We start from the raw sequence: 19,974 nt of genomic DNA, 5'->3' as shown, positions 1-19,974 counted from the left end.
ATTGACATTAGTTGTAGATCTCAACATTTCAGATAAAATATAGAAGCCAACTATACAAGTTTAGGCGGCACGAAATTTTGCACGCGGGGACGAGATCTGCTTACCTACCTCGCACCGAAAGCGCGACCTTACCTAGGGGGTTGCGGGGCATGCTCCCCCTTAAAAAATTTAAATCTAGACTCTCTGAAACGCTAAGTTTTTTTCCAGGGAAACAAATTCGAGTACCTGCTCGCGTTATTTGTTTTTTCATTAATTTGATCAAACATTTCACTCAATGAAATCAATAATTTATGGTGCCAAAATTTACATAATCTTAATTTGCCGCGTTCCCTTTTAATCAGTGTCGACAGTACGATGCACATTTCCATATTTATCTCTTCGTAAATTCTCTAACGATTTAAGAACTCTTCGCTTTTCCTCGCTCTTTGACACCAACATGAACGACGACATGTCAATAACATTCTTTCGAGCTGCAGCGGCCATGATGTTCGACCTCTCGTATTTATCCTTCATTCTCGTTGCGCCAGTAACTGTCATCAATGTAACAGGCTCTGAACGTTTAGGCCGTGAGTGCCTTTCCACCCGAAGTACAATGAGTCTGTACATTTGCAGTAGGACAACAAGTAAATTTTTGCACGTGAAAAATACCATCATTTGGCTGTCAATATGGTAGTGCACTAAAAGGTACATCCGGGTACTCAAGTAAGGCCCGTCTTGCATAATTAGTGTCATCATAATCGCCCAAACTTCCGTTTCGCAGCAGTGACATCCGGTGGTTGCGATGACAGGTGTGGTTGCCACCCGTGTTTTGCGTACTTTTATGGCTGTGAGCACAAAGCAAAACTGTAATAAACTCCACGACCACACGCCCATCAACATCAAAATCAAAATCTTATTGCATTTAACTTGATTCTCCTTTAGGGCCTCAGTTGAAAACTCCAAGATGTCGGCAGCTATTCCAATATAGACCAATAGCAATTGCGATAGCTGGTCACGTGTTATTTCTCCTTTTGGGAGGATCCATCTTCCTACAATGAGTAGTCCTAATAATAGTTGTTGCATTGCTAACACCCAATCATTGCTTCTAAACGAGATCGGCAACTCAACCTGTAAATCGAAACATGACATGAATATCAAGTACCCATAATTCATCATGGCGTTGTCCCGTTCTTTAATATTTACATGTCATGGAGATATTCGTAGTTTTTGATAACTCTACGCTTGGTGGAATAAGACACTGCTATAAAAGAAACGAACAAGCATGCTGACGTATAACGCAAGCCTGTTGGATGAAATGAATATGCAATGACATCACATGACACCGCAGTTGAAAATCTTAAAGCGGGAGGGTCGTCACCTGGACACGCGTGGGAATTGAGTCTCAAGCGATGATAACAACACACGCTAGAACGCAAAGGCTAATGGATAGACGCTTGTTTTTAAACAGTGACACGCTATGGCCGCTTGACGCATGCGTAGGCGACGACTCCCCCGCTTTAAAACAAAACACAGAATTATCAAAGAAAGAGACAGTACGATATACAATACAACAGTCTTATTAAGATAATAAATCACGACAGGTTCAACTAAAGTGGGTTAAAATACGACGATGTATTTACCATTAGACACTCTGTTGAGAAACATCCGAATGCTACTACGTACATGTATACTCGGGAGCTTTAAAAGAGTTTAGACTGAAATCTCGTTGAGAGCGAGAGGGCACGATATTTGATTTTGTAAAGAGGTGATTTAATGAAAGTCTAATTGAGGAGCAAAACTAGTATTGCAGGTTTCTTATTCTTAGCGAGATTATGGCGGCCATTTTTGTTTAAGGTCTATTGTTGTTGTTGTTTTTTTCATTGTGAAACACCAGAACTAGTATTATAGTATTTGTCGATATTCACTGAACATTTCCTAACATAGTGCTATGAGAAAATAAATTTTTAAATAGTGAGTCCTCGCTAAAATATTTGTTGGCACGTTGACCAGAAACATAATTTCGTGTTCATGCCTAATACGAAATATGGAATGGTACATTTTCCGTTCATAGTATATCAGCTGTTATCCACTTGAATCTTAGCTAATTAGCTTGACCCTACGATGTATGAAATACGTAACAATGTCCTCTTACCCCATTAGAAGCAACGAGGCTTTCGTACTTATCAAAAATATTGATTTCCGAACAGTTTGCCAAACCGTGGGTGTCTCGATAAACAAGACGTTTCTCCATATTTTCCAGTTCTAATATCCACATGCACGGTAGAACACATCCAAGATAAAATAGCACACTGGGACAGAACCTGCAATGTAATATTATTCAAAGTTATAAACATACACTATTTGCATCGAACATACACCTATATATGTCTTATGTTTGTCCGTCCGTCCGTCTGTCTGTCTGTCTTATGTTTGTCCGTCCGTCCGTCTGTCTGTCTGTCTTATGTTTGTCCGTCCGTCCGTCTGTCTGTCTGTCTTATGTTTGTCCGTCCGTCCGTCTGTCTGTCTGTCTTATGTTTGTCCGTCCGTCTGTCTGTCTGTCTTATGTTTGTCCGTCCGTCTGTCTGTCTTATGTTTGTCCGTCCGTCCGTCCGTCTGTCTGTCTTATGTTTGTCCGTCCGTCCGTCCGTCTGTCTGTCTTATGTTTGTCCGTCCGTCCGTCCGTCTGTCTGTCTTATGTTTGTCCGTCCGTCTGTCCGTCCGTCTGTCTGTCTTATGTTTGTCCGTCCGTCCGTCCGTCCGTCTATCTGTCTTATGTTTGTCCGTCCGTCCGTCCGTCTGTCTGTCTTATGTTTGTCCGTCCGTCTGTCTGTCTTATGTTTGTCCGTCCGTCCGTCCGTCTGTCTGTCTTATGTTTGTCCGTCCGTCTGTCTGTCTTATGTTTGTCCGTCCGTCCGTCCGTCCGTCTGTCTTATGTTTGTCCGTCCGTCCGTCCGTCCGTCTGTCTTATGTTTGTCCGTCCGTCCGTCTGTCTTATGTTTGTCCGTCCGTCCGTTCGTCTGTCTTATGTTTGTCCGTCCGTCCGTCCATCTGTCTTATGTTTGTCCGTCCGTCCGTCTGTCTTATGGTTGTCCGTCCGTCTGTCTTATGTTTGTCCGTCCGTCCGTCCGTCTGTCTTATGTTTGTCCGTCCGTCCGTCTGATGTCTGTCTTATGTTTGTCCGTCCGTCTGTCTGATGTCTGTCTGATGTCTGTCTTGTGTCTGTCTTGTGTCTGTCTTGTGTCTGTCTTGTGTCTGTCTTGTGTCTGTCTTGTGTCTGTCTTGTGTCTGTCTTATGTCTGTCTTATGTCTGTCTTATGTTTGTCTTATGTCTGTCTTATGTATGTCCGTCCGTCCGTCCGTCCGTCCGTCCGTCCGTCCGTCCGTCCGTCCGTCCGTCTGTCTGTATGAGGAGTATCCTGTGGCCGTATTTTCACAAGCGGGGCTCTGCTCTCGTGGTACACATTGCTACTTTTCATACTTGCCCTTCATCTCCTGGTTACCTTCGTGGTTTTGGTGCAGATGCTGCCGCACAATAGGCATGTGATAAAGAGGTCCGGCGATAACGCGTGATATTGCTGGAAGCGCTCGAAAAAATACCACCATTGTTTCTCGCAATACTATGAGGTTTTTACGAGGATACTGCAAAGTATGCACGAAGACAGTACAGCAGCAGTATCGACCGCGTACTGTATGTGTGCATACTTTGCAGTATCCTCGGATTGACCTTATTATTATACGGCTCTTCCTCCCAGGAATACATCAGTGGAATGCCGAAAACCATAACATTTAGAACAGATTTAGCTTTTTTGTGTGGAGTTCCGGTCAAATCCTGGGGGCAGCCATGTTTCTTTTTATTATTAGAAGACCCTTACGCGCGTAATCGTTCCATATTTGGAATTCGCGTTTTCTAATATGGTAGGATGAAAATACCCAGTGCAATACCGCGCAATTACGGCACGCTGTAACTTATGGCGTTACAGTGACAGATGTATAATGTGTATATGAGACCCATATCTCAAGCATGCGTGGCGCCACGACCACCGCCCTTTAAGGTAGCGAGAAGGGAAATGTTTTTTCTTGATTTTTCAAAAAATAATAAAAAAATTACTGTAGTCCTTGGTACGTCATCCTAGCATTTCAAAAGATCGAAATTTCGGAAAGACGCTGCTCAAATTAGCGTTTTAAAAGCTAACACACATAACCACAACTGCCGTTTCGTGGATATTTGCATAATGTTTATCTTTGAGACGGATTAAATGATAACTACATAGGCACGTGACTAATTTGCATAGTTATTCTATGGTGGTATTATTTAAATTACATAACCAGAGCATTCAACAATAATTATAAGGTGCCAAACTTTACATTGAAAATTCAGGTCATGCAACAACTACTAATAATAATCTCAATATCGGAAGGGACTATTTTGTTGAATTTGTTGCGTATCAGACAGTACAATTTTATTCCGTGGCAAACGATTTCGAGCACGTCAAATGCATACGAGGAGTTATGCTGTGATAATTATATATTTGGAGGAATATTCTATCAAGTCTGGCTACGAACGAGGATAAACTAGATGGACAAATAAATGACCTACTCTGACCGAAATATCACGTGACTCTAAATTACGTTACCATATTTTCAAACGATACAAGGAAAAAGACGCGAAAATTAGAGAATAGATTAAAATAAAAAGAGATAAACAACACACACGTAAAAGCACAAACAAAACAATATTCTAAGCACGTATGCGTACGTAAACACTCCAGATACGTATTCCTAAGAAAATTGTCTGTCAATGTTGACCTGCACGGCCTCTCCATACACTCATCACAAGTTGTGAGACGTTGACGTAAATACAAATTGTTTTTAAAGGCCCCTTAGCAGCTTGTAATACAAAATAGTAATTTCGACACATGCTCAAATCAGCCCACACAATCTGTTAACACAAAAACAGTTATGAGGGTCGTGACATTCGACTTGAAATCAAGCAGGCAGCAAAGAAATCAATTTAAACTATCATTAATTGACGTGGGTAGCGTCAAATTAAGACGCCCCGGGAATTCATATTTTAATAATGTGCAATAGTTAAATTATTAAACTCTACGATATTTTTATAGGAAAAATTATGGACTAAATGAGGTTAATTCCAATATTACATTGAGTGTAATAACACACAGTCATCCTTTATTTTTGCTTTAACTGATATCATGAACTAAATACGTATTTGCGCACCATATAATACGAAGTATGCACGAAGCAGTACAGCGCTATTGACCCGCGCCTAGCGAACATCGGCAACACGCTGTTGATGTGTTGACCCCACGCGTCTTTGATGCATATTTACCCCAGTGTTGAGAAACAAGGGGTAATAGCTGGGAACTTGAAACACGTGTATCTCATTGAAGCCAACAGGCCATTTCAAGGTCATAGTATGCGTTTATTGTGTATTTCTATAATATACAATACAACTACATTGGGAAAATGGCCGACACGTTCAAAAATTGACATACATGTTTCCAATGCCATTCACAACACTTTTGAGGTCAAAGTTATACTGATAAATATATATTTATGTTTTAATTTCTGTATAATTACAGAGGCGCGCCTTTTCGGATGAAAGGTGAAGATCACAGTATTGATTTATTTGTTTTCAGCATTGAGCTACAAGTTAAATAGCTAGGAACTTATAACTTGACACACAGGTTCCCTATGTAACCCACATGAGACAAAATGTCATAGTATATATGATCGCCATAATATCGTCACTGCTTTTAAAACATATCACAAATGTTACTGCTATTTGTGATCCCAATATTAACATTTTAAGGTCAAATGTTAAGGTAAGAGTCTATACATTTATGTATTACCTGAACTGTAACTTTAAGAGTTGATATGAATATTGCAGAAATCTATCACAAGTTGGCATTTTCTGTGAGTTGTGCGAGCTATCTAGTGTGTTTCCAAAAGACCTATCCTGCAAAAAATCGAATCCAGCTACCATCGAATTCAAATTGAGGTGTTGGGTTGTCACCCGAACACACGTGTGAATTGAGTCCAAGGCCACATAGACAACGCGCGCCAGAAACGGAGAGGTTCATGAATAGACGCTTGTTTTCTCTTGGACTGCTGGCGCTTCCTTGATTATATACACGATTGTTCCGTTGGCACAATGGACACATCAGTCCCTAAATAAGTGGTTACTTCAGTAACGGTCACGTTTATCACAAAATACGAACAATGAACAAAATGTGGTTTCCGGATTATGAAGCCTTTTTTTTAAAATGTGCGGTCGCTTGATGAACATTTTTCCCAGATTTCGTAAAATCATTTTAAATAAAATATTATGAAATATCAACATATCACACAACATTTTTATCACAAAATAACACCCACAAAAGTTGTGTCTTACTTTGTCAACAACGTGTAACAAATAGGAAAAGTTCATTGACCCCAAAAATTAAGAAAAATACATAGAAATAAAAAAAATGTTGCTCATTTTGACAGCAAAAATTAATTGTTTCTAAAAACGAATCTTCGAACGAGGCTCAAGTTGTTGCCGTTATCTACCCCCACAGAAGCTTGTAAAAAATATTAAAAGAGTATATTATGAATGACTACTGATTGAAATGCGTCACATGTACGTCCCGCTCTTCGAAATTGGATTTAGTAGTATCAATTATATATTAACTGCCATTCGAGTTTATTTCGTATTCTAGTAAGCTGAGCCCAGCACAGTTCTGAACCAGTAAATCCGCATTTTGTACATTATTTTACTGTTTATATAGAGCTAGAAAAATTCTTTTCAATCAAACCTGGATAGTTCGATACAAGGCAGACTTCGCCATAACTGTTTTGGGGGCAATGCAAAGCTTATTAGAATATTGTAGCCGATTGGCTATCCAGCCCCAACAATCGGACCAATCAGAGAGCTTATTTTTTGATTCTGTCTTGCATATATACTCAGACTCAACTGCTGCTTTACAATGCATGTAAGTTGGATAAGTAATGCGACACATGTATATACTATCATAATCGAATATTCAAATTAACGATTCACAAATGTTTGCGTGAAATGTGTTAGATACAGCATACGCACGTCACCAAGCATTCATATAAAATACAAATAATTAGAATTCGTTACGTGTTTGTTTCCCTTCGATATTTGTATTGGATTTAGTAGTAGCAATTATATAACAACAATTCGTGTTCATTATTCATTCTAGCCAGTTACATTGCATCTTTAATTGTTTATCACTGTCCAATTCAGTAGCAGACACGAAACGCTGTAACCATCCAGGATGAATGGCGATCAAATCGAACTGATAACTCAATTCCAGAATTTTCTAAAAATATGTCTGAATATATACTGAAAAGCAACTCTTCAGTTCAGTTCTGACTATCGTGAGCACTGACGTTCAATTGCGTGACTTTCAAACATCGGGACCGAAACATTTGGTGTTCTACACAGTGCAAAATGTTTTGCTTGAATTGCATTGTGAGGGAATATTTATTTACATTCTGTTTATTGTGAAATATAGAACGAATTAAATTAAAGTTTGTTGTGTGTGTTCGATACAAATGTCTCTCCTGTCGGTCTTTCAGAGCGCCAATATCACATATGTAATTGGCCAATCAAACAAAATATCTGAGCAATGTGTATAATCAGGGATCGCGCTACCCTTGATTTGACAGCACGCAGTACGAACAGTTGGTTATCTCGACGTTTTCCGAAGGTAAACGTGAAAAAAAGATTATCATTTTGATTTGACATTTTCACTACAGTCTTTTACAACAATTAATTAACGGAATTAAAACATATTATCGTTATATCGACCGCCTGTGTCACTCATGAATGTAAATATTTCACGAAACCTGTCGTAACTTTGTTTATACCTCATTATGTATGCAATAAGCATCATGTGATAAAATATATTTGCAATTCCATCATTTAGACCGTCTATAATAGGTTCTACAAGGAAAAAATTTTGTTTTAATGGTGGTCCATATAAACACACTAAATATGCTCACGCAGCACTGTGTCCGTATTGCTCGGCTTGGCGTTTTGTGTATTCAAATATTTTGTAATAGTGTTTGTATATATATTTGTTTATCAATTAATTAATTTAATAAAATTAGCTCATTCCAAAGTTCACTCCACGCTGTACATACTTATTGCTCGTGTATTTACGCCACAAATTGTGCAATATCTCGTGGTATGCCAAACTTCAGAGGAGGGGGAGGGTTGTTGCTTTGAGGACCCGCGCGCTTTCCATCGCTGCGCTGGGTCACTTAGAGGAAAGCTCAATCAAATAGCACTGAACGACCATATTTTCATCATTTTGTCTCAAAGAATCGGCAAACTATTAATTTAGAATTAGTTTTCACGATGTTCACAGTGCTCAACAATATCGATCTAGATGTTATCCCCAATCATATTGCCATTTGCTGGCTAATCCCTTTGCACACGTACAAAACGCTTAGTTTCTGTAATTTCGAAATCGACAAAGATATAAGTACACTGCATTCCATGCATTATATTCATTTAGTGCACGTGGTCTCAGGGGAACTGTGATAGCTACTTCACTAAATTGATCATTTTATTGAAACGAAAAGCGCAACTAGATCTGAGCGGAGCGGAAGGAAGTACAAATTTCCATAATGAAGTTTCTCTGGGGGGTAGTTTAGTCTCGGCAAAAAAAGTACATCTGAGGGTGAAGTCTGTCGACATTATGATATGATGTAGTGAAATATAGATTAGTTACTGCATTTCTCTTTGGCCACCTAAACTTGTCCATTGTGAGATCTCGTCTGCTGCGTGAAGGTTTGCCGCAAAAATCGAACGATTTGATTTGTGAATGTGAATTTCTTTTTGTATAGCTCGGAATGCCGAATTTTAGGAGGGAAATATTGCGTTGAGATACCCTTACGCCATCAAAAAATGACCATCATATTTGGTGTGAAAATACCCAAAAGGTATTTCGCGTTTATCGAATCCCGCGCGATGCTTTGACATCACTACTGCGCTATGATCTTTGTTTGTCCTGATTACAGTCGATTTCACGCATAACACGGGGTAAAAGGGAAATGGTGTATTCCAATATGCAATCCCTCTGACTAGTTAAAGGGACTGGCTTTTAGTAGCTCGAATCGGAAAATAATTTTTAAAAAAATAATAAAAAATAGACACACTATATATATATATATATATATATATAAGCAGCTAATACAAATTTGCACATACATTCTAACTACGTTTATCTGTGTTGTAGAAGCCATTGACTGTCATGAATTTCCACACCCCCGAACTGCACCAATGCACACTTCCCTAGGCAATTTAGTGAATGTATTCATTGTATTATTCCGAGGTGCTTTGTTTCTTGTAAATAGTTTGAAAGGTCTTAAAGCCAAGAGCTTTAACTTGATATTTTGGTGTATGTGTATTTCATTTCCAGCACTATTATCCTGTCTACCCTATTCTAGCAGTGAAAGAAACCCCCTGTCCAGTTTGAGTTATGTGGGTGCATCTCTCAATAGCAATAAGCAGGCCTTACACTGTGACACTATATTTCGATCAGGTAAACTCAAACATATTTTTGGAATAATTATTCCTCTTGACAAACTAAACTCGTACGTATTTCTCTAATATGAATTCGTTGATCAACTAAACCAATGAGTATGATTTCTCTAATATGAATTCATTGATCAACTAAACCAATGAGTATGATTTCTCTAATATGAATTCATTGATCAACTAAACCAATGAGTACGATTTCTCTAATATGAATTCATTGATCAACTAAACCAATGAGTACGATTTCTCTAATATGAATTCATTGATCAACTAAACCAATGAGTACGATTTCTCTAATATGTATCCCTTTTGACCGTCTAGACTCATACGTATTTTTGCCTTCCGTACGTAGTTTTTACTTGAAGTCTTTGCATATCATTGACCTAATTATCGATTTGTATATCAATTAGCCAATTTTAAGCATATTCATTCTTTTCCAAGTACCATTCAACATATTTCGCCTTGGTAATTAGATAGGTTTTCGGTGGCAACCGTGCATATCAATGATCGAATTTGCATATTAATCAGCCAAACTATTTGTTCTTGAGGACTAACATATATCGATGAATATTTATACATGGATGGTGCAATCCGGTCATATTAATTAACTTATTTGCATCTCAATATCTCGATATCTCAACTACTCATCAGATTTCAATGAAACTTGGTACATAGGTGCTCTGGGATAAGCCATATACATGTTTGGCTCAGGGTTAAATTTGTGCTTAATAACTACCCAATTTGCATAAATTAACAAGTTTATAGGTATTCCACATATATCTTGAGTACCAGTCATAACAATTCAATGAAACTTGGTATGTATGTGCTCTAGTATAAGCCATATACATGTTGCCTTAAGGTTAAATTAAACATCACCGCCCCACTAAAGTGTGTTCCATTAGTTCTGCACTGTATGTTTTTGAAGGAAGATTATGTCCGCTTTTTTCTGCAGTTTTTTTAAAAGGCGATTCGCGTGTTTTTTTTTTTAAGAGACAGCACTCATGTGGTTATCACTCATTGACATACTTTATGTGGGAAAGGAAATGTACTAAGTGAAAACGAGATAAACACATGTAACACAGTCTGATGAAACATATACAACAGAATCCTGTACCTGGACGCAAATGACATACAAATATCTGACGAAGATAGTGCGCCCAGAGATGCTTAGTATTTAGAATACTCAATCCTCGCATAAAACTGTCAAATGAAATTAACAGCGGTGTATCTTTGACTTACTACATTCTGTCTATATAATTGTCCGTCAATGAAAAGTTTACTATTTCTAAACTAATCAGTAGCACCGTCTTCGTACGCCCAGGACATAATAGATTTCAGTTCCCATTTTCCTTTCTAGGCTGGCGCGACATAAATCGTTCGTAACGAAGATGTCGTTATTAACCAAAGCCTCATTTGCGTCACACTGTATCGTTAAGGACGGTAACGAAATTGTGCCTAATAGTAAGTTACTAGTTGACTCTAGTTAAATATAGAAAGTAACTTGTCCACTCCGGTTAATAACAATGAATTGGTTGGGACGGAGTCTTCTCCTGTATGAATAACACTTATACTCGTGCATGTATGCATTCAGTAGAAATCGATCTACTATTTCTGGGGGGGGGGGTATGTGAAGTAATTATACAAAGGAATTGTAGGCGGAACGACAGGGAAATAGAACTTAATTAAGAAGTTGAAGTTTACTTATTGTCATGCAATTGTAGATGCAGATCTGTTGTTAAGTTAAATAGTAATTTCTACAATTCACAATATCAAGTTATTTCCATTTAAGTAGTCCCTGGGTGGGTGGAGGACGCTATGGAAATCCCACACTCAATGCCATCGAATTGAAACACCTATCTGACAGAAAAGTAGTATTTTTTTTATATTTCCGACGTTATAATGAGTTGCAGACCTCGGCCACGATATATTCTGAATTCAAACATTGTCTTTATCGATTGCAATTGACTACGTGTACGAGAATAGGCACTACGTGATTGCATGCCAATCATAAAACAGAAACCTCAAATTTGGACGTTTTATTTGCTGAAATTTGAGCGACAGCAAATCCCATATTATTAAGCCAAAACAATGCTTAATGTATTTCCTACATTTAAATAACACATTTGGGCGCCAAAGTCAAAATCGTCTGCTTTCAACAACAACAACAAAAATGTTATCAAAGTCTAACCAAGTCTAAACCTATCCAAGGTCAATTTGGTCAATACTTAACGTTGAAATGACAGAAAAATATGTTGCATCAACATTTTGGCGGACAAATAGGGCGCTCAAAACTTAGATTGCTTGGCGATTCTAACAAAATGACGTAATGCATACTGAGTATACTCTATTCCAGGATGTAATAAGGGTTAATACATACGGGAATCTATTATCTTATCACGTAAGATTCTACAAAACTCAAATTGGTTTATCTGGAATGAGTTCACTACTTATATGCATCAAATTTGACTTGCACAATGTTAGTTCGCGCAGCTGTGTTTGTGTATTTTCTGTTCTTGAAAAATGCAGTATGAACACATTTGTTTGTCTCTGCTAGACATTTATGTAAACTAGATTCTGATAAGGTTTTGTTCGTATTTTATTAGTTGGAGCATTGGACACTGCAAACGTGCATGCGCTTTGAAAATTTGGTACGTATTATTAAATCTAATAACCTTTGGAAAGTACAATACTCTGTGAAACGAATAGTAACTGTTGTGAGCGTTATCTCAACGACTTAGTCATTCAGCGTACATTGGAATGTATGTACTAACTACTGTAGAGCTCGATTTGATTTTACTGAAAACCACTATGACGCGTTTTTGTCGTGGAACGCCTGGCTTTCTTGGTCATAAAGTGGAGACAATATCGTTGCATCTATGTACAGGTATACTCGCATTCTGACACTCACTCATCAATACGTACCATTTCCACTCCTCGCCGTGTCTTAGTTTCAGCGTTAGCGTTGTTTCACAAACGAGCCCCATTAGCGATACCAGTAGACACCAGTAAGACGGATCGTGTTTGACGTCAGCGACTCTCCAGATAGCCAAGATTCCGTGAACGGCGAACAACAAACGCACGATACATGCTTTTACTATGGTGATGATTGCCATAATGTAGACTACTCCATGCGCCTAGCCTTCAGTTGAGTTCCTTTAATTACTGCGTAATCATAATCATATGAAAACACACTCCGGTGCAGTGTGTTCGATTAAGTGTGTTAAGTTATGATGTGAGAAATCCGTGGTCGAGGTCCGGCTCTTACATCGTTAAGCCCAATGTCACGTGTCAATGTCACGTGTCAGTCGTTATTCTAACGGACGCTGAGTATATTACTTGCGGTGTTTGTTTAAGGAGAAACGCGTCAAAAATCAATCGTCAATTTACACACCATTCGTGAATCCACGTGTCTATCTATGCTCTGTGCCTTTTTCGCAATATTTGGGAGACATCAGTACTTTGGGTTAACGACTTATATTAGGTTGTGTAATAATACTGTGGTTGAGCAAAAATATACGCTTGAGTGTGTCCCACAAAACGCTTGAAGGTTTCCCAGAATAGATAGAAAGCAGATCTATTGTCTATGGATCTTTATTCAGCGGTGAGACAACGTACACATGGTAATACACTGCTCGCAAAATTGAGACTAATGTGCTCGAACCCATCCCCGACAAATGCATGATTTGAGTGCTGGGGAAGGACGCACTTAATAAAGAGTAAATGTGGCCTATTCTCGTTTCATCAAAACATTGCATAGCAACAAAATAAGCGCACAGCTGAAAGCGTTGCCCTTAGCGACCTTCTCGTATATTGATGAGCATGCGAAAATTCGTCTTCATAAACTGAACCTGTTCACACTATCTTAATAACATTCAAACCTATAGGGTTTCTTTTGTTATTTATTTATTCGCTCGGTTTGACTCTGGCAGACGAGAAATAAAGTCAACATTTCTTAACGAAGTTGAAGAATTCAGTGATTGCATGAATATTAACACGTGACATAATGGTTATTACAGTACAACGGTTTACTCCCTCGTATTGGCGTGTGTTCGTTTGACATCCTAGACATACCGATGAGGAGCAGCTCACATAGCCTACTTAACCGCAATATGTCCAATGTAAATTGTGTATGTTCCCACTGCACACGATTATGTGATCATTTCGCATAGCGCATCATCCTACGAGGGAGAGTGGCAATAAATTTAACAGCCAGTTTTGGCATTCAGGATTTCGTAAAAATACAATTATTGATCAGTTTCTGACGTATTTGCACCCAATCAGCATAAACACGTGAACAGTGTAAGCTATGCGTTCGTATATGCGTCAGAGTTTATTACGGAAAGGACGCCCTCAAACAATCGTTTTCATAGCGTTCTTGTTTGCTTTTCGTTATTGCTAAACATGCACAAATACAATCTAAAAAAATAACGTGACAGTTTTCTGTATCAATCATTCAATCAACGAATTACATTGTAATGGTTCCTAGAAGTACATAGGGTACTAACACGAACCTAATGAACTCATTGTTTATACAGTGAGTAAAACGACGTGACATCAGAGAATTTTGACGCACTCTCGGTTGAAACGCTGGAAAAACATCTCTTTGAGCAATTCTCACAAGGACAACAGCGTGAAAGGAACACAATCTGTCAGTCACGAAACACTCATATGTGACCAATATGACACTAACTAAATGGCAATGCTGTTGCGAAATAAACATCAATAATTAAACAACGCCAGATTTCAAAACAAGCACGCCATCAACGTCAATAGGTGGAAGTGAAAGTCATATGTTTTTACTATTTAAATGTTGTGAAACCCATTGCCTTAAATACATGTGTTAATTTACAGATTATACGCATTTTGGGAGACCCAAGGCCGCTTTTAAGTCAGGGATTTATTTAAATTTCGAAATTACAACTTCACATGGGAGTTCACCTACAGTAACGAGACAAATACTGCAGAACACATCTTGAATTTTCAAGGTGAATGTTCCGGCGAAGCACTCCACTATCACCTTGAAGTATTTCATTATTAGGAATATGTGTATGTGACAATGCCCTCACAGTTTGGAATCAGTTTACCAACAGCCAATCATATTGCTTCTTTCATCAACGCGCTTGACCAAGCTATCAACATTGTCGGGGCGGAGCTAAGTCACAAGACGCTATTAAAGACGCGCACCACTCTACCATGTATTTCTATGGGCTCTGCGCGAGCTGCTGTGGAACGCCGGTCGAAAAGCCGTTGAAAATAGCTAAAATCGAAAAAACAGCACAAACTTAACTTTAAAGAAATCCTAAACAACCAAATTTAAATATGTTGCATATGCAGGGTAATCTTGTTACACGGTTCAGGGGTGTCAACAACCATCCCAAAGTACTGTTTTCTGAGAGATTTTGGCCTTTATTTTCACCATGATGGTTGCCAGGCGGTGAAAATGCTCGCACAGTGGAAGCCGGCTGTGTTGGCTTGCAGTGGATGTCGAGGCAATACAATATTCGGACAAAAGCCGTCCAGGGTACTTAGTTCCGAGTCTGATGTGTTCGTTTTTAGTCGCACTGGAAATGGTAAACCATTATGTTATTATGCTTTACCAACCTTGCGACCATCAAGCGTGGTAATAGTGTTGTCGCCACTATTGAGTATTATAGAAGAGTATACCTCAAAGCTCATTGTGTCACTGCAACATATATTGACAGAAATGAAGCCGAAGAAGATGTAGTCTGGTTCCCTGCCCAAGTTTTCACCTCAGCGTTGAAATGGGGCAGGGAACCAGACTAGCCGAAGATGAAGACATCAGAAATGCAAAGCCCCAAGCGCTTTTTGGTAGTCATTGTAACAAAGCTTTCTATTGGTCGGTAAATTTTCTATCGCGCAACCACGTGACATACACGGTTATGAATAGAATTACCGTGCAGGCGGACGATGTGCAGAACACTGAGAGAGCGCTATCACTCGACGTATGGAGCTGGGAACAGCCGCTGATGGCGCTGTATACAATCGAGACCTGATGAGGCTTGCCGTAGCTCATTTAGATTTGAGTGCAAACCGCAGAAACAGTTGTTAAATTTGGTGACCATTTTAGAATGATAGAAAACGTTTACAGTCTTCAAATAAACACAATAGAAAGAAGGGGCAAGACTGAATATACATGATTCCGGCGTTTCATTTTATATTCTTTCTATTAATATTTTCACTTTTAAATAATATTCATGAGATGTGTATAACGTCATAATTTCGTTAAAGGTTATTAGCATATTGTGTACGTGGTGCGCATGCTTCGGGCTCGTTTTCCGTATTCCACAACGCAGGCGTCATCACAGTGAAGTCAATTGAAGTTTACGTTCCATGCAACGTAACATTCAGCACCGTCAATGAGGTTTCACCACATTGATGGTGCTGAACGTTGTGTTCGTATTCGAAGCCCACACATAAGCGACGCTACCAGATATATACACCAGCTAACAAGCCACACCAACCCAGTGACTGCTGATGATCATTTGTAGACACTCCCACCATGTCATACGCTGTAATATACAATTGCAATTCTGGATTAAATACTAGTTTATTGCGGTTGTAAGGATGTAAGAGGACATCTCAAAAGGTTGTCAAATTGTCAGCATGGACAGGACTCCGTAAATTTCACATAAGTGTCGTTACAGGTGGCGAAGTGAAATAGTATTTGACCGCATTCAAAAAGTGCAGGGTACGTGCCTGGTTATGAAACAATATATTATTATAATAGCACAAAGCCAATATAATTCCTTGGGTGAAAAAGTTACCGTTTGGTTCCATGCTACTAATTTAACAATTTCGTGAAGCAAATTGACCATCGATTACCTTTAACAAGGTTATTCATATATTATCCATCAAATTGTTTGATAGTGTGGTCAGAATGAGTGATCTTTCGAATCCCAGTTCAAATAACATACCAATCCGAATATGGCGTCGGCGTCAACGCATCACTCAATGTAGAACAATCTCACGCAATATGTAATTACTTCCTTTTTACCAAACGCTTCAGCGTGGTATTAAGATTTTGTTTTCAGGCTTGGGTGGTACCAAGGTGGAAAATGGTTGCACATATGGGGGGTAATTCCTGGAATTGCAATAGAGAGGGTTCAGGCCGAAATACATATATAGAGTGTTTCCATGTTTCGTCTGATATTTCTGTGGTATTCTGCTGCTGTAAATAATGCAAGATTTGTTCCGAAATTCAGTGTGTTGTGTGCACTCCAGGGTTATCCGTTTTTTTGCTCAAAACACCCCTATTTTTTAATGGCAGAGTCGAATAGTTTCACTCCCACTGGGAAATCTGCATTGTTACTTGAATGAGAGCTAACTAAACACATTTTCCAGACCGGCGAAAGTGTATGCAACAGCCAATTTTAACAGCCTGTCACGTGATTTTAGTCTGAATGTCAACATCAAAAGAGGCTATCCATTTACGCAGGTATAACTGGGAATAGAATATGTGAGGGATTGTATCAACAGAGATGTGTATAATGAAAAGTAACATCTATCCTTCTTTTGCATCGCTGAGCATTTCTGTTTTAGTATACTGGTTTGAAAATGTTGAATTTGCTTGATTTGCAATGTGTTTTTTTACTGAAACTCCCCTATTGATCGAATCCCGGGTTTGAAAGAGAACGACACACCACGTGATTCGTTTGAATACAATGGTGAAGGCACGCAAGCATGACTTACGTTGTCAGCAGTAGTCGCTGAGCTTCACCCTACAACTTCACTTGTGATGTTGCTTGTTAGCCGTGGATTGAATTAATCTTGATTACCGGTTAAAATGTTGCTTATTTGGCGTTGGTGATCTTTATTTGGAACTGGGTAACGTCGCCAGCAGAAACCTCCTGGGATTTTGATGTTGATGGTTGCGCCTCCATGGCAATCGCTAATTTTACTGCGGGTGGATCTTCCAAGAGCCCTTCGGGGTTTATAAAACTCATTCAACATACATTAAGTTCTCTCAATCGTAGTAGTCCATGTGATGTACACCTAATATGCCAAATATGTTGCTGAACGATTTTGCCAATGAAAACAAGGCAGTTGGCGATCCACTCCACTAAAAAAAAACTAGCAATATGTTTTCGGCTGTTGCCATGGTAGGACATGAACGTGAAGCTAACGTCGGTTTATAACTAAAACCGGGCACCGTATACAAAGTTCGCAAAAAAAACATTCAGTCCTTAGAAGTCATTTTATTTTATTTTATTGCTAGGACGTATGCTGTTGTTAGGGATTGGTCAGTTACTTCGGCCTGGGGGTGGATCAGTAGGGGGGTTACCCTGTTTTTGATTTTGCGAATGGGGGGGGGGGGTCACCCTGTTTTCCACAATTCACACACGCGCTTATGCATATATTTTTTTAAATTTTATTTCAGAACAATAGATTAAAAAGTTAATCGTACAAATGTGTTCTTAATAATAACTATTACCCATATTGCCTATAAATTTGTTGATGCAAAAAATGTTATAGGCTAAATATTTTGGGGTTGAAGTTGACAAATAACTAACAGATTATGCAATGCGGCAGGGCCCCATGCAATTATACAGTTAAATTTTGAACACATCCCAAGTCCATGTGATATCAGATTATTTTATTTAAAGTCTGAAGTCACCATTGTATAAGATATTTACTGGATTTATCCAATTGTAGCTGGAGACGGAAAAACACAGCAATTAGTACAAAGAGCAGTGACAATTTTTGTTCAGCAAATCAAAAAAGGTTAAATGGATTCATGTATATAAATAAATAGTTTTTTTGTTTTTTTAACTTTTAAATATGCATATTTTGCTCTGTAAAATACCAAAATCCAACACAAATTTATACAAAAATCAAAGTGTTCTTTGTTTTCATAAGCACAGACTGTGCTTCAGGTGTAAAGCTTTCCTGGTCTATAAGATATAAAAGATATATTAAATCCAAATTAGTTTTCAAACCGCCTAGATTCAAATCCTCTTTTCCTATCTTATAAGGGCGTTTATCAAGCGAGTACTCCACAGCTTTGTTTTTGTTTACTATCTTTAGCAACATAGATTTCCCTACTTCCTGCAGCCTTTTCTGTAGTCGTTTTTTGGCTTTATGCTTCCCCTCCCCTCCTAAGGTGACTGGTCTATTAAATGCAAACACTAAAAATTACGGCAAACCACGATATTTTCAATGCACATCATACATTTTGTAATCATGTCAGAGCCAAAACTGTTAATATTTCTTTGTTTTTCGGGGTGGTCAGCATGTTTTAAAATATAATGTTAGGGGGTCGCCCACTTTTTTTTGTTGATAGGGGTGGGTCAACTGAGATTTACAGCTGACAAAATGGAATCTGCCGCCCCCAGGCCAGAGTAACTGAACAATCCCTTAAATTTATTATTTCCAACCGACAGTATTTTCTAGATTGCAGGCAGCATTTACAGTTCATTCAAAGTTCAAAGTTGCGTCGGGATTACGTTGATACAGTGTAACAATGTCGGCGTCGGTGATCTCTTACCGGTGTGCAACGTAGCCAAAATAAAAGGCATGAATACAAGACTAGTGGGAGGTAACAAATTTGGGGTCGAAAGTATTCAAAAAACAGTTTTTGGCTGTTGCCATGGTAGCTGTGGACCAGGATTGTGTTGCCAATTAGTGACGGTACGACCTGCCTGTCAATTATAAACAAAATTAGCCAAGCCAAAAAAAGTCTCAGTAAATTGTTGCCCACACTCAAGCGGATTAGAATGAGCTACGTCCATACATTTGGCGTGGAGGTATTAAAAAATCCAGTTGTTGGCTGTTTCCATGGAAATGGTGGTCAGAATTTGTTTTCAGATTTTACCAATAGTAACTTTGTGCCCACACTCAAGCTGAGCAAAATGAGCTATGTCTGAGGTGTTGTATCCAAAATTTGTAGGAGATACATTTCCTGATAACTAGGGTGAAGGTGTGACCTACCTGCTAAGTTTGAGCGAAATCGGCCAAGCCAAACAAATCACAGAAGAATTAATACGTGAAAACACTAGAAACCACACACACACACAGATACACAAAATTAAAGTGATTTTAAGGGCAATCCAAGTGGAGCGAATCGCCAGTACCATGTTCATTTGCATATTGACCGTGAAAATACCAAAAACATCATTGCATGGGTGATATGCAAATTAGTTTTAGTCAAAATAAGTTACTGCTTAGAAGTACCATTACTGTTGTTCAAATTTCATTTCACTCGGCAAATATATTCATGTACCCAAACGTAAAGTATTGTACTTCTAAATATTGTTTATTTCTGCTATGTTTCGAAAAACGCTACTCTTGAACGGACTACTTTATTCGCTCTCAGACCTCATTTGCATATGGGGTGTGGAAGTACCGATTTTGATTTCAGGGACGAATCAAAATAAACTGCAGTATATATGTAATAATGTGGA

General features: G+C 38.7%; 1 protein-coding gene across 1 annotated transcript; it reads right to left on the bottom strand.

Moving 5' to 3' along the window:
• Positions 1-333: 333 nt before the first annotated feature.
• On the bottom strand, positions 334-12,666 carry LOC102805452 (transmembrane protein 26-like). The gene is made up of 3 exons (XM_006813211.2): positions 12,476-12,666; positions 2,132-2,300; positions 334-1,107 (listed from the first exon to the last, which is right to left on the bottom strand). Exons 1-3 carry the CDS (start codon positions 12,664-12,666, stop codon positions 334-336), a joined length of 1,134 nt encoding a protein of 377 aa, XP_006813274.2.
• Between the last annotated feature and the right edge of the window lie 7,308 nt (positions 12,667-19,974).

This window comes from Saccoglossus kowalevskii, chromosome 22 (genome assembly GCF_978046115.1).
Source record: "Saccoglossus kowalevskii chromosome 22, keSacKowa6.1, whole genome shotgun sequence".
Lineage (NCBI taxonomy): Eukaryota > Metazoa > Hemichordata > Enteropneusta > Harrimaniidae > Saccoglossus > Saccoglossus kowalevskii.
This window is presented reverse-complemented; position numbering and strand designations above follow the sequence as displayed.

Coding starts and splice junctions, on each gene's coding strand:
- LOC102805452 (XM_006813211.2), bottom strand. CDS start 12,666: ATGGCAATCATCACCATAGTAAAAGCATGTATCGTGCGTTTGTTGTTC. Junction 2,301..12,475: donor CACGGCGAGGAGTGGAAATG/GTACGTATTGAT, acceptor ATTACATTGCAG/GTTCTGTCCCAGTGTGCTAT. Junction 1,108..2,131: donor GCCTCGTTGCTTCTAATGGG/GTAAGAGGACAT, acceptor TTCGATTTACAG/GTTGAGTTGCCGATCTCGTT.